Source organism: Mus pahari, chromosome 4 (assembly GCF_900095145.1).
Source record: "Mus pahari chromosome 4, PAHARI_EIJ_v1.1, whole genome shotgun sequence".
Classification (NCBI taxonomy): Eukaryota; Metazoa; Chordata; class Mammalia; order Rodentia; family Muridae; genus Mus; species Mus pahari.
The window spans coordinates 128970277-128985728 of NC_034593.1; the positions used below are offsets into that span (position 1 = coordinate 128970277).

General features: G+C 34.7%; 1 protein-coding gene and 1 long non-coding RNA gene across 3 annotated transcripts in view; one reads left to right on the plus strand and one right to left on the minus strand.

Moving 5' to 3' along the window:
• The window catches only part of LOC110319982, an 18561-nt gene extending 4183 nt beyond the window's left edge, over window positions 1–14378 (minus strand). The window contains exons 1-2 of the long non-coding RNA XR_002380439.1: window positions 14331–14378; window positions 14160–14243 (exon numbers count right to left, since the gene is read on the minus strand). This is a non-coding gene — a long non-coding RNA (uncharacterized LOC110319982). The remainder of the gene's footprint in view (window positions 1–14159; window positions 14244–14330) is intronic.
• Window positions 1–15452, plus strand: part of Unc5c (unc-5 netrin receptor C) — a 350620-nt gene that overhangs the window by 192376 nt on the left and 142792 nt on the right. For both annotated transcript variants that reach the window (XM_021195777.2, XM_021195778.2), the window contains exon 2: window positions 9460–9681. In XM_021195777.2, the coding sequence (XP_021051436.1) occupies window positions 9460–9681 (222 nt within the window). The remainder of the gene's footprint in view (window positions 1–9459; window positions 9682–15452) is intronic.

A 15452-nucleotide genomic window follows, 5' to 3' on the forward strand; every position in this document is an offset into this window, starting at 1 on the left:
ATATATATATATATATATATATATATATATATATATATATATATATATATATATATATCAATAAATTCTCAATATACAAGATCCCAATACAATAATTTCAGAACCAAGTGACAATGATAAAAGATTCCCACCTAGACTAGACAAATTATTCCAATATTCTAACCTCTATGATATCATAACATCCTGTGGCTTGTCCTAACCCCACTGATTCACATCCCCTGCCATCTTCCTTTTTCTCTGCTACCCCAAGATCTTCCCTGTCTCCATAAATCTTAGCTCTGCCTCCCTTTTCCTTGTCAAATCACAGGTCTCCCACTGCCCTAATGTAATTGGACAGGGAAAATCCTGTGACAAGGTAAATCACAAGTTCTTGAGTGTGGATGAGTGTGGGTGAGTGTAGGTGAGTGTAGGTGAGTGTAGGTGTAGGTGAGTGTATGTGAGTGTTGGTGAGTGCTGGTGAGTGTGGGTGAATGTGGATGATTGCAGGTTAGTGTGGGTGAGTGTGGGTGAATGTGGATGAGTGCAGTTTAGTGTGGGTGAGTGTGGGTCACTGTGGGTGAGTGTGAAAGAGTGCAGTGTGATAAAGATACAGTGCCAGGCTGTCTGTCTCCATGTGTTGGCAAAAGGACAGGAGGCATAGAGGGCAGAGCAATAAGATCAAGTGTGTCCTGGTTGGCCTGAATAGAGTCTGATTTCATTCTCAGTCAATACAAAGGCATAGGAGGGTTTTAAGGAGCAAGGGAATGGAGAGGAAGGTTATGTATGTGACAGGATCTGATAATTGAAGCCACTGATTTGATGAGCTACCCAAGGGAGAGACCAGAGGAGAGGCTTTGAGAAGTATTTGGCTATATTTGAGCAGTAAAGGAGAAAGTGGAAGGTCAAAGACACAGGATAGGAAGCAATATAGTGCTAATGCAGAGTCCCCAAGGAAGAGGAAGTTTATAAATGGGAAGAGTGATGTAATACATAGAGTGTCAGATGAGCACAATAGATGAAGGCAATAAAATCAAAGGACTGTAAGACTTCACATTCACACCAAGTTATACTTAACCTCTAATATTTTGTGAAAGAATTCATTTAGTCTGAAACTAGGCATAGCTCTGGATTGTTGATACTAAAATTTTCAGAAAAAGAGAGTTGTTGTTTTATATAGGAAGTAGATTTATATTTACAAACATGTGAGTTATGCCTTTGGAGGCTAAGACAATGGCTTAGTCAGTAAAGTGCCTACAGGCTGGCAGTCAGGCATGTGCCTATAACCCCAGGACAGAGGCAGCAGACACAAATAGGCAGATCCTTGAAGTCTTTGGTTAGCCAACTCAGCTAAATCTATGAGCTTGAGGGTCACTATAAAGTCATGACTCAACAAATAAAAGTGGAAAGTGATCACAGAAATATACCGAACATCTTCTGCCCTCCATACTCACATGTGAGCTCATATCCACATGAACCTGCATATCGATAAGTATATACTTCATAAATACACTTAGTACACACAGAGTGAGAGTAGAGACCTTTTGATATATATTTCTGTTATAGTTTCACAATGATTTCTTGTCACTCCCATGATTTCAGTAAATGAAGTAATTCCTGTATATTACTGTGTTTTCCTGTGACATATCCTTAAGGATAGCAATGCAAGATGAAAGGAAAAGAAAGACTTAAATTCTCTGACAGGCACTCTAGGTATAGGATGTTGGAAAGTGAATAAACACCACCATTAGTCATGAACTTGCCATCTGGGAGGGACTGGATGTACACAGGGAAGGAACAATGGAGACAATGGGGACTACAGCAGCAATGTGGGCTTAATCTGGGAGCCACATTCAGAGGAAGGGAGGATGTCTCACCTGCTGTAGAGGAGTTAGACAGGGGCTGAAGAGTGTCAGCAGGAGGTTTGGGAGGTCTTGATGGCATGCATTATCTGCCTATATTTTCCATTTGTTCAGTAAAAGATTGGTGTAGAGCTTCTTGGGGCCATCAGGTCTGCTCCTAGGACATGAGACATATTCACACTATCTAGAATAATTGACACTTTTTACTCCAGGTTACATATGAGTTAAATCACATCACAAACACCTTCACAGGAACACATACTTAGCATGTGAAACCTGGAAACCTGAACCAGGCACAGTTAACACAAAAGCTGACCATTTCAGACAATTTTTCCAGGGAGGTCACCAGAGAGTATGTGATGTGAATATATTAAAACACTGAATAGTCACATCTTTGGGAGACTTTTTTCTAAAGCATTCGAATTAGTTCCTGAGTAATAAAATTAGCCTCCAGGTTATGTTGTGTTATTTGTCTTTCAATACTTAAGAGTTTTATGAATTTCTTTTAAATTTATTTTAAGCAATTTATTTCTCTATTCATTTTTTTTAGTTTATTTTATGTTAATAGGTGTTTTGCCTTTATATTTGTCTATAATCCATGAATTTATCTGGAAACTTCAGAGAACATAGTGGGCACTGTGCTCACAGAACTGGAGTGAGAGCTGGTTTTGAGCTACCATGTGGTTGCTTGAACTCCTCTGGAAGAGCAGCCACTGATCTTAATTGTTGAGCCATCTCTCAAGACCCCAAAATTATATTTATGATTTTATTTATTTTCATCTGCCTAAGATTCTCAATGAAACTATAGGAGTTGTAACCACTATAAGGGATTTAAAACGTCAGACATTTCCCATAATTCATTGGAGAGGAAATATATATATATTATTATATAGACACCATAAGCAGTACCTTTTTGTGTGTGATTTCTATTTCTATACCTAAGATGTCATTTAAAGATAAAGCAGATAAAATATAACTTCAGCCACAACAGTGAGGACCACACTGACATATGGAAAGTGGTCATTAAATACGGAGTCTTGAAAAATATATGAAAAGAGCAATAAGCCGTGTTAATTTGAATCAGAGATCGTGAAATGGAGGGATTTGGAACAAAATTAAGAGGAAAAATAAAATGAAGCTAGGAATAAGTAAATGAGAGTGAACTACTTACAAATACTATAGCCGGCAAACAGCACATTTAATGGAGATGTGGAGTAATTTTTAATGGAGTCAGTGCTGTTGGCTTTGGAAGTGTATTAATGAAACATTGTAAGGTATTATACTAGGCTAAAACTACTTTGTACATGAGAATGATCTAATTTATCTGTTAAGTTAAACAAAAGTTCAAAAGTCTCACACACACAGTATATATATATATATATATATATATATATATATATATATATATTGACAAACCTTTAAATAAAAGATAAACAATAAACATTCCTTATCAACCCTTACACTTCTTCCCAGAAATAATGACCTCTCATGTCAACAAGTGACAGCTATAAAGCTTTTCTTTGTACATACTCTGAACTAGCATGACAGTCACACTATATTTAAACACAAAATTCACACAAACATCTCCCTGTCTGTTGAAACAACAAAAAAAATCTTTATACAAATTTCGGTCCTTATTTTTACAGATAAGCAGTATGTCTACAGTTGGATATTTCAGAAAACTATTGAAAAATACTTCAGTTGAAGGTTAGATATGCTCAATCGCATGTCAATAAATTTTAATGGCTTTGATTGTAATATGTTGTGTGGGTTTACATAAACAGTGGTTCAGTAAATATATTCATACACATGTATGCAAATTTTATGTCACTTTGTATACAGTGTGGATTCAAAAGAGTGAGGCAGCCTTTTTAGATAAATACATACTATATATAAAGAGAATTACATTATAAAGATATATTGTAAATCCTCTTCATTCTGATGCCCATTTGAGCTCTTGATATTCTATGTAAATATACTTTCATCAGCTCTTCAATATTTATATTTTTTAGCAGAACTGTTCAGCAAATGAAACTGGCCACTTTATTTCCTTTATACTTGGCAAGTTATATGAAGAGAAAAAATAGGTTTTTTAAAATTTTTCTTTCAGGTGTACAGTAGAACTTACATAGAAGAGGAAATAAGCAAGAGAATAAGAGGGTTTCAAAGCATGAAAGCCAGAGGAGAGGAGAGCTTACCTGGAGCATAAGGAAGCCCTTCTATTTCAGAAACAGCTAAATGTCAAATAGCATTTTAACTTTATATTTCTCCTAGGAGTAGAAGGATGTACTTAGAAAATATTTCTTTGAAAGTAAAAAGGTTTTCTTTTGAAGTTAGAAATATTCAGTAGATCAAAACTATGGAATACATTTAAGGCATTATTGATCCAACTATTTGGATTTAAAGGGTGAATCCAGTGATATGTTTCTTGATATGTAGAACATAGATTTTGTCTTCCAAAGGATATTTTAATCAAAATATTAAAAGTAGCCTAGAGTCTTATTCAAACAGTTAATTCCAACTGTTATTTTTTTTTTTTGGTAATATATCATACATTATATCTCTGATGGATGAGTGGCCAAATGCAGATAAAATTAGCTTTTTAGTCATTCATTTTAAATTGCTCTCAAGTTCTTTGGAAGCAAAATTCATTTTAGAAGAATATGCTTCAAGTCTCACACAAAAAGATAATGGCCCTATATTTCATTCTATGAGCAATAATAGTTTAAGTCGTGTGATTCAGAAATGTAGAAATGTATGTATTAAGTTGATGAAAGTTAAGGCTTGATATAGCAATAAAACCAGCAACCTAAAGCTTCCTAGATTGATGTTCATAGCATAATATTTTCCTGTCAAGAATTAGGTGGAATGAAAATCTATAAAGATAATACATGGTACAAAGCTTTCCTCACTTGTATATAAATGAAAAAGCCAATGCCTGTATGTGATAATAGAAACAGAAATGTTAAGATGTACTGAAATCCAGATAAAGACAGCACTGCTATTGTAATACTATTCAGTAATGGTAGAAAGTAGAAATTTAAGTCCAATGTTAGAAGAGAATAAAATGAATAATAATCCTTTATCCACACAAAAAAGCCATATCTAGCTTTATGTTGAAACCAACTTCACCAAATAGAAAATAAATCACCATGAGAATTTTACTTTGTTAATACAAATAAACTGCACATAAAGACTTATCAGTTTCATTATTGAACTAATTTTGCCTAAATTAGTGCATTTAATTTCAAGTTGACATATATGTCTTTATAAGAAGTAGTAATTTAAAATAGTTGAAACACATTGCTCAAAATAAGTTCACAGTCTGAAGCTGTGTTTATAAACTGGGTTCCTATCATCTTCCTGATATCACCTCTACTGATATGTAAATACAAATTGGCAAGACAGTTTATTACTGATCTCTCTGTTGGGTGAAAACTCAGGGTTAGTCTTTTATAGTTTCAAGTTTTGTGAAATGACTTGTTAGTATTCGAAAGCTGATTTGCTTGTAGAGAAAGATCAACAGGCTTCTAAGGTGGTCTCAGTATGTAGTCTATGGAGTTAGTGCAGAGCTAGCCTATTGGAAGTGGCCTCGGTTGTATAGGTGCTTCTACCGAGTGCTGCCCAGCAGGTGGGAACAACAATAACTCATAAGGCAAGGCTGTGCCCAGATTGCCACACATCTTCTGCAGCATGGAATGGACCAGAGCCAAGGTTTCTCAGTCTAAAATGCCATCTTTTAGAAACAACTCAGTATACATTACAAAATAACTGAAATCCCCATAAATAGTCCCTAGGATGGTGTCATGTATGGAACAGAATTCCCATTTATTTCATCCATAGGTAGGTTGGCTGCTTAACTAATGTGTGTGACCTGTTCTGTCTCAAAGGACTAGGGCCTCATTTAATATTTTTATTTCATTCTCAGAAATATTCACATGTTTTAAGATAGGATCTTTGAATTTTCATTCTGTATTGGGCCATACAAACTACACAGCTAGCCCTGTGCGTATTCTGAGCACCCACATTAGGCACCTTTAACTCCAGTTGCAGGGGATGTGTTATACTCTGGCTACAATACGTGTATGCACAACCATAATACACATACATATACAAATAATTTTTTAAATCTTCTGAAATATGAAAATGAACATGAACACAATATGATCATGATCCTCAGGTTATATTCACTCTAGTCTTAAATATTTGTTAACTTTTTAAAAATCTTTTCAAGCTTAAAAAAATTACATAAAACAGGTTGGCAAAGTAAGAGGCAATTATGTGTGCAGCAAATACACAGGACAAAGCCACAGTGTATTCATGTAGAGTCAGAGCCATTACAAGCTGACTATGTTCTCCTTATTAAACACATATAGGCATGCTAGATATTTATATACTTTGAAAATTAATTTGTATCATTTTGGTCAAGGGGAACTGATTTTTTTTATTTAAAAAACACATTAGAAAAAGTTTTAAAATCAAATTTATTATTTAAAAAAAAAGCCATGATACCTGGCAAATGAATACTGCCTCTTAGAATTTTTATCTGGAGCAACAGTCAGAAAGCATTTTCTTAGCATGCTTACAATGATCAGGTGGTGTTATCTATACGAGCTTATGAGATTTGTGTGGTACAGATGGTGCCTCGTGAAAGGGAAAAAGTAGAAATTTCAGAACAGTCTATAAGCCTGCTAACAATCAGCGTGTTTTTTTTTTTGTTGTTGTTGTTGTTGTATTTATTCTACTACACATATCCACTAACTCAGGGTCTTGAATTATCTTGGCCAATTGTCATTCCTACAGTTGAACTGAGTGCTAGAAATAAGGCATAATGTATAATGTGATTTCACCTAGGCTGCAAATTGGAGTTTACAATATGGGTACCATAAGAAATATTAAGATAATGGACTATTGTCTGTTAAGGCACCTTTCTAGAGGAACACAAAGAGATGAGTTCTGTGGAGATGAGAATTATATATAACATAAATACAAGTTCCATCACAGGAAGAAAATGTTTTCTCTTAGGATAGACAGGATTCTTTATTAAACTTCCTTCTAAGTGTTTGCAAGCAATTGGAGATATCAGTGATATGAAACTTCAAAACAAGGCACAGGCTAATTTCTTTCATGTGTAATGATGATATTATGGTGAAACTCAAAATTAAGGAAACTCCCATTTACTTTGCTCATAAGTGTTTTAGATATATATTAAATTATAAAGTCTCCTCCTAACATTTCACTGAGCTTCTTTTAGCTTGAAAATATGCACGTCATTTTGCTCATCTTCCATTATTATTTGTCCTCTCAGTAGTTATAATAAAATAATGAGACCAGAGAGATGCATGTTTTCGGGCAGGTGAGATAACTGAATTTTAGTGTTCATAAACACATACTATGGGATATGAGCATACAAATGGATATACTGCATTACTGAATAAAATAGATGTGTATAATTACCAAGCACTTTGTAATAATTTCTTTTAAAGGAGCAAGCTACACTTAAAACAATTGCTGGAACATATTTTATCCTTTGCATGCTTGTGTAAATGTTAGTTTTAACTACATTTCCTTGTTTATATGTATGCAAACACAATCCAAAAGGAAGGTGAACTATATTAGAGTTACTGTCTTGTTTGTTTTCATGAATAATAATGGAACAAGAGCTATGCTTCAGTAGAATCTTAGTGTGGCATTTTGTATAGCTTTATTGATTATCAGCCTAGTACATCCTCACATATAAAAGGAAGTGCTCCTGAATATGACAGAAAGATTGGGTAAGGCATTCAAGACATCAAATTTGTGCAGACGGATCTGTCAATAGTACAGTCCCTTAGCCTTGCTAGCTCTGTTTATTTGAGCAGTCTTGAGTGGTCTTGCATATTGACTAGTGGAGCTGAAACTGGTGTAAACAAGGTTATTCTTTAGTAAGCTGACAGTTTGTGTCCTTCTTTATCAATGGTGGAAAAACTAGAATGAAGCCTTAGCATAAAGAAGTATATCAAGGAGATGGGGTAATAAAGAAAGCTTAGTTAGAGCCAACACCATCTCTACAATATCAGGAATTAAAGTATTGTGAAGCAGCTTTGAAAACTGGTTTTAGCTGTGATTCAAGTAAACCCAATTTTCACTCCAAAACAGATTGGCAATGACCTGATGTCATTACTATTTGAAAGCTATCCCGTGACCTAGATGAAAGAAGTCACAGGCAAGATTGCTTAGTGGACAGATGTCTACTTCACCAATGGCTACCTCCCAAAAATGGGATAGCAACCGAATGCATAATATAAAGATTTTCATGGCGATATCTGCACAGTCAACCTCTATATGCCAATATCATATGTCTATTGCCACAGAAGAGCATTTTCAGAGAGTTTATAAAGTACTTTTTTTTTTACATTTGAGCTATAAGTTTTAACATACTATGTTAGCATATTTATGGACTAATGATAGTTTATTCTTTTCTGTCCCTCATAAAAAGCTAACTATCAGGTATAATGAATATCATAATAGAAGGACTCCTATGATTTTATAAACCATTACTAGACTTTATTAAAGCAAACACATATGATTTTTAAAACTTGAAATCATGTGGAATTCAAGATAAGAAAAACAAAGGGACTTCAAAGTGTACAAATCTCTCCAGTGATTTTTAGATTAGATTTATTCAGTGATGTTGAAATATCAGATAGAGGAACACTTTTGACAATTTTCAAAACTATAGAAATGAAAACTTTTATAGTGAGGTTAAAATTTTTCTAATGGTCACATAATACCATATAACATCTGAAGTAAAATTCAAGTTTAGACCAGATAGGATTTCTACTGTGGCTACGCTAGTGACCAGTTTGATGTTCTCACCCATTTCCAGTGCCTAGACAATTTTAGTCTCAATGAATATTTTCAGCTGAATAAAATAATTAAATGTATCCTTGGAAACTAATGGTCAATTTGCAATGGGACTTAAAGAACTTTAATTCACATTTCCAATATTTTTGTTCAAATCTTTGCAAAAGATTTAAAGCAAGCTTTATTCTTGTGATAGAAGCTGCTTTTGTTTGTTTAAGTATTTATTTTTGAATTGTGGCTGTTGTGCTTGCTTGTGTATCTGTGCACCAAATGTGTGGACTGCCCATCCAGGCCAAAGAAGACATCACACTCTTTGGAAATGGAGTTGCAGGTGGCTGTGGGTTATCATGTAGGTGCTGAGAACTGAACCCAGGTTCTCTGGAATAGAAAAATGTACCTTAAACCACTGAGACATCTCTCTAGTCCCTTTTGTCAGCTTTTCATAGCAACCTTGTACACTGGGAATTGCATAATACATATAATACATTGTGACTATCACAGCTTCAGTTGGTGACAAGAACCTGGACTTTTGCAGATTGCCTCTCATTCCCTTATTCTTCCTGAGATTGAGTTTTTGTCATACACAGAAAATAGAATAATAATTCAGATTATTTGCTGATCACCCAGTCAATATTTCTAACTATTTCTTTGCGTATAACAGGCATTCAAAACCTTATTTTTTTTTTTCAGTAAACTTCATTTTCTAAAGTCAAATAGCTACTAGAAGACAAGAGTTCCATTTTTGACCATGTTCCACTTTCTGTTCCTTTACCAGATGATGACTTTTTTCATGAACTCCCAGAAACCTTTCCATCTGACCCGCCTGAGCCATTGCCACACTTCCTCATTGAGCCCGAGGAAGCTTACATTGTGAAGAACAAGCCTGTGAACCTGTATTGTAAAGCCAGCCCTGCCACCCAGATCTACTTCAAGTGCAACAGTGAGTGGGTTCATCAGAAGGATCACGTGGTAGACGAGAGAGTAGATGAAACCTCCGGTGAGTTTGGGATTGTGGCTCAGGACTCACTTACTCTACTATGCTGTTGTCACAATACTACTTCAGTTAGCAAGGCTGAAAATGGAGCTATTATCCTTTGGCAAAAACCTTTGAATCAGTTAGGTTAAGAATTAATGATCTCATTTTATGCAATGCAAAGCAAGCCATCAATGATAAATGCTTTATTGTTGATGAACTATGAGACTGTTCAATAAGATACATAATATGGAATCAATAGAATGACTAAGTGGGAGCATCCTGGAAAATGATATCTTTGAATTTCACTTGTACAGAAATCAAAGATAAATCTCCTGCCATCCAGGAGTCATGAGAAAATGAGAATACATTGAGCTTGGTGACATCATTGCCCAACATTGGTCTGCATACATACCTGATATTATTTTATAGAATATTTTAAATAATTCTTTGAAAATTAGCTATCAGTGAAACTTTGTGATGTTTTAGTTCACAATTACCAATGAAAGATAGTTATGCAATATCTTATATTTCTCTTAAATTAGAAGACAGGAATGTTTCTTCTGTGGCTTAAGTGTTTTCATCTCCAGCAGGGAGACTAGCACTTAAAACATTCAGGCCTAAATATGTTATGGTTTTAAACTATATAGTAGAGTTAAGACATTATTAATCAACACTTTCAAGCTATCAGGAATTAAAATGACAGAAATGAGAAACATTTTTACGTCTTATTTTTCTACATACAGAGAGAAGTTTGAGGGTTTCAAATTTGCAGATAATTCCAGTGTGTGCCTTTCTGTTGGTTTAATCTGAAACAAGGACAGACCAGCACATTCCACATCCCCAACAACATCAATTGAAGAGATGGTAATTAAAGGCATGGACTAGGCTATTGATTGAGAAGATGCATCTCGAAAGGACATGTAAAACATGTATGTACATAGTATAAATGGTGCCTGGAAACCAAGGGGCAGCTCTAGGTAATTGCTGTTCATCTGCTAGTCAGTATGTTCACTGACTGCAAGCTGCTGACCACAGAAAACAGGGATTATCCAATCATAGGCAAGCTGACATCAGGGAAATGCCTCACCTCTTCATCTAATTACTCAGAAAATAACGCTACCAGATGTTGACAAAAATCTCAAAAGAATTGAATTTTTTGATTTCAGCCCATTTATTTCTGAAGATTTCATATACAAAGACTTTTAATAATACATGCAAGGTATCAGAAATGTAAAAACAAGAATCAACGTATTTAGGCATGTCTTAATAATTAACGAAAAGGTCTATATGAGAAGATTATAAATAAAAATGAAGTGTCTGATATTCAGCACTTCTGATAACTTCTCCATATGTTAGTAACACACACACACACACGAATTCAGGATGAAGGCATGAGAGTGAAGGGAAAAGTTCCAGTACGTGAGGGCAGAGAGAGAATCAAATGTTGTACAATTTTTGTTGGCCTTTATTTCTAAATGAAACTTTGCTAGGAAGTTAGCAATTATCCTTCAGTGCCAAACTAGACACATACACAAAGGTATCTACAGACACTAGTGCTGAGAGAATCATTCTAACCTATTAATAAGCATTTTAGAGAGCATAAATAAGTAAGATGTGTAAAAGTTCTAAGGAAAGCAGAAAACTACCATTTATGACATATGACATAATTTTGTATACATGGAAAATTTATGCGGTTTCAAAGAAAAAAATTACAAATATTGAGAATATAGTAAATTAGCTGCTCAAAATAGTGTAACTCATTATTTTTCTAGGTACAGACAGCCAATTCAAATTAGCAAAGTATGTCATTTAGAATATCAATGTAAAAGCAATTATGTAGTTATGAAGTTAAGAAATTTGAAGGATTTTTTTTCCTTTGTGATACTGGGGATAGATCATAGACCTCATGCATGCTGGGCATGGGATCTACCACTAAGTACACACCTAGCTTTAGAAAGAACATTTTCAAATTCTACCTAGTTATAAAAATAATTGTGTATTTGTGTATGAACACAACACACACACATACACAAATGTATATATTATTCTTGAATATACATGATAAATAGTTTTGACATACTTGCCATCTATAGTGATCCTGAAAGATTATCACACTTTAATGTAGAGTAACTTCTAATAACAGCTCAGTGCAACTTGAGATAGAAGTGCAATCAAAGAGTCTTTAAAAACCTAAAATAAAAGACATCAAAAGATCACACACAGATCTACAGTTAAGATTTGGTTAGTTAAAACATGAAAATAGTTAAAAAAAAAAAAAAAAAAAAAAAAAACCTTCCAGAATGTGATGATTGTATAACCAGTTAAAAAGGAGTCAAAGGAGTCGATTAGTACATGCATTGAGTTAGCAAGGCGAAAGGGAAAGAAATAGATACACCAAATATGTATCATATTTCATTATTTAAAGTAAGTTCTAGATGTTATCGAGTGACGTCACCATCATCATTACCATCATCATCACCACCACCACTATCATCATCGTCATCATCGTCATCCTCATCACCATCACCGTTTGTTGGTTGGTTACACATTTCAGTAATAGGACAGCCAAGCCTTTTAAATTAAAACACAAAATAGTTCTTATAGGAAACCATTACCTAATTGAATTTTAAAATACCACAAACAGAGCCAAGGAGGATAATTTTAAAAACTTATATCAACATTGATTAACATGAGTCAAAGAGATAACTTAGTTACTATGCAAATATTTTTAAATTACATTTCAGAAAATGCACTAGCACCCATAAGAAAACCAACCAACATCAGAACATGTAATTCTAGGCAAACAAATGCTAATTATAAATAAACATCTAAGAAGATGTTTTCTACTTCAAAACAAGAATTAAAGACCTTTTTTACTGGGGCACAAATTGCAATGCCAGTATGAAATTAGCACCAATACTGAAATCCATTATACCCTCCCCCACCTTGCTTCTGCCAGGCGAGTGAGTCTAGGGATTTCCTACAAGTAAAATTATATATATATATATATATATATATATATATATATATATATATATACACAAAGATTTAATATTGCAAGTTGTCTACTGTGCCCTGTTGATTATGTTCTTTCCTAGAATTGATTACTGTAGTGCTGCTGTTGTTGTTGTTGTTTAAGTGAAGTTTTTCCACTGATGAAGCTGTGTAAATTCTGTTAGTTAAAACCGAACACAAAATCCAAATTAGAGAACCCAGCATTCCCTCTGTATTTTGCTCCTGTGCAAAGAAGGGTGAGATACACATGTTTTTGTATAGCAGTTGAAACTTTCTGCATAAACACACACCAAGATGTTTACAGCTAAGAATCTAGGGTGATGACTTGAGACTTTTGTTGTTTGATATTTTTCAGTTTTTGAATATATTATTTTAATCATAAATAATGAAACCCACTGAACAGCTACACCACTTTATTGCAGCTCTCTTCCAGCTACTATAAATCCCCAATCTAGACAAAATGTGTAGAAATTTCTTGGTCTCGTATATTAGAGTTCCTTGCCATCTTCTGAGACCAAACACTGCAAAGATGGAATGGGAGTAGAATTCTTTGTGGGGTTTTTTGTTTGTTTATTTGCTTTTATAAAACTAGATTCACCTGCAACTTGGGTCCTCAGCTCTATAGTTTAACATTCTGATTTTATTATTTTGAGAGGACCATGGTGGGGTTTTTTTTTAAGCAAGAAATATTAGAATATATTAAGTCTTGAAATACATTGCAAAACTGAAATATTTTTAGTGTCTTAAAAAAATCACATTTTCCTAAAATGACAGAACAGACAAAAGTCATGGCAAACACATTCATTTTATAGTTATATCTTCCTCAGAACAACACATGCAAATCATATTTAGTAGCAATCCCATTTCCTAGCAACTAAGCATAGCTAATTGCCTTTAACAAAGTCTCTAGCAAGATAATTTCACATTTGAAAAATTAATAAACACTTTGAAGAAGAGAGATCTTAAAAATTCTTTTACTTGCTCCTAACCCAGTGGCTTACATCTGCTGTTCCATCACTCAGAAGGCTGAAGCAAGAAAATTATTAGCAGTTCAAAGAAAGCCTAGGATAACTAGTGAGTTCAAGGTCACCCTAAGCTCTATCTTGAGACCCTTTTCCAAACCAAATTAAATGGAAAACAAAAATAGTGTCCCTCTTAAATTCTTAAAGCATTCTATGGTCCTTCATCTTCTGAGGTTTGAAACAAAGGATTACTGACACTCATTTAACAAAACTATATCAGTGGTCAAAATTAAGTCTACTAATTAAAGCCCTCACTACACTTAACTGTTTGCCTTTTCACCATTTAAACTAACTTGTATTTCTTTTATATGACCAAGAAAAATAAGGAAATGAAAACTCTGGTACATGTTTATAGTATTCAGAAATTATTCATCTGGTGACACAGTAATATCATATCGCAATATTTATTTATTTGTCTTTATATGTATGAGTGTTTTACCTGCGTGTATGTATGGGCCTTACCTGTGTTTTGTGCCTGTATGATCCAGAAGAAAGGAGATGATTCTCCAGAACTGAAGAAATGGGTGTGGGCCAAGTATGGGTCCTCTGCCAGAGAATCAAGAGCTCTCTACCACTGAGTCATCTCTCTAGCCTCCATATCACATAGAAATGTGGGCCTGATCAATAATTTACGGTTATATTTTAAAGAACATCTCAGGCTCAGTGACTTGCTTTCTGTTTACTCAGTCTTTACAACTCCTGTTTCCATGGCACCTATAATCCACCATGTGAGAGCAAATGGTTTGCTTCTCCCAAGAAGCAGGCAAGTTAAGAAAGCCACAGTTGTTTTGAAATTTTAATAATCTCTTAGATTTTTTTTTCTCCTTTCATCTTTAATTATTCTCAAAATAACTAAGACCAACACACCACAATAAAAAGGTGCTCTGAACCTCACAGTAAGCATTTTGTATGTCTGATGCTCTTTAAGTGTCTCATAAATCTCATATGAGATGCATTCTGGGTGCTCCTTTTATGAACAAGGAAACTGAGGCTCAGCAGGATACAGAAGCTAAATATCTCCAAATTGCACAATGAGGTAGAAACAGAGCACAGGATGCCTTTGTCTCTTAGCTGTGTGGGCGTGGCATAGTGAGTGCTTCCAGTGTGCCTGAGGCTTTGAGTTCAGTTCCCAGTCCTATCCAAGAAGGCAGCTGTGGTGTGCTCTTCATGTTGCTATATGCCTTCTTGACATTTACATGTAACAAAAAAAAAAAAAAAAAAAAAAAAGAAAGAAAGAAAGAAAGAAAGAAAGAAAGAAAGAAAGAAAGAAAGAAAGAAAGAAAGAAAAGAAAAGAAAAAAATAGTCACACAGAGAATGTCTAGCTGGGCATACATTCAAGTAGATTGCCTCTATTCCAAATCTCACGAAGGGCCTTCTACAGACACATTAATCCCATCTCAATCCTGAATTATTCTTCCATTATTCTTTCTCTTCTTGTATTCTTATTTTTGATACATGTTTTAATTGGTTACTTTTATTTATTTACATTTCAAATGTTATTGGCACTTCCCCGTTTCCCCTCCATAAACACCTATCCCATCCTCTCTCCCCGCTACTTCTATGAGGGTAGTCCTCCACCCACCCACCCACCCACTCCAGCCTTACCTGGCCCTAGCATTCCCCTACCCTGGGGCATCGAGTCTGCACGGAACCAAGGGCCTGATAATGATGCCACTCAATGATGCCAGATAAAGCCATCCTCTGCTGCATATGCAGCTTGAGCTAAGGGTCCCTCCATGTGTAGTCTGGTTGGT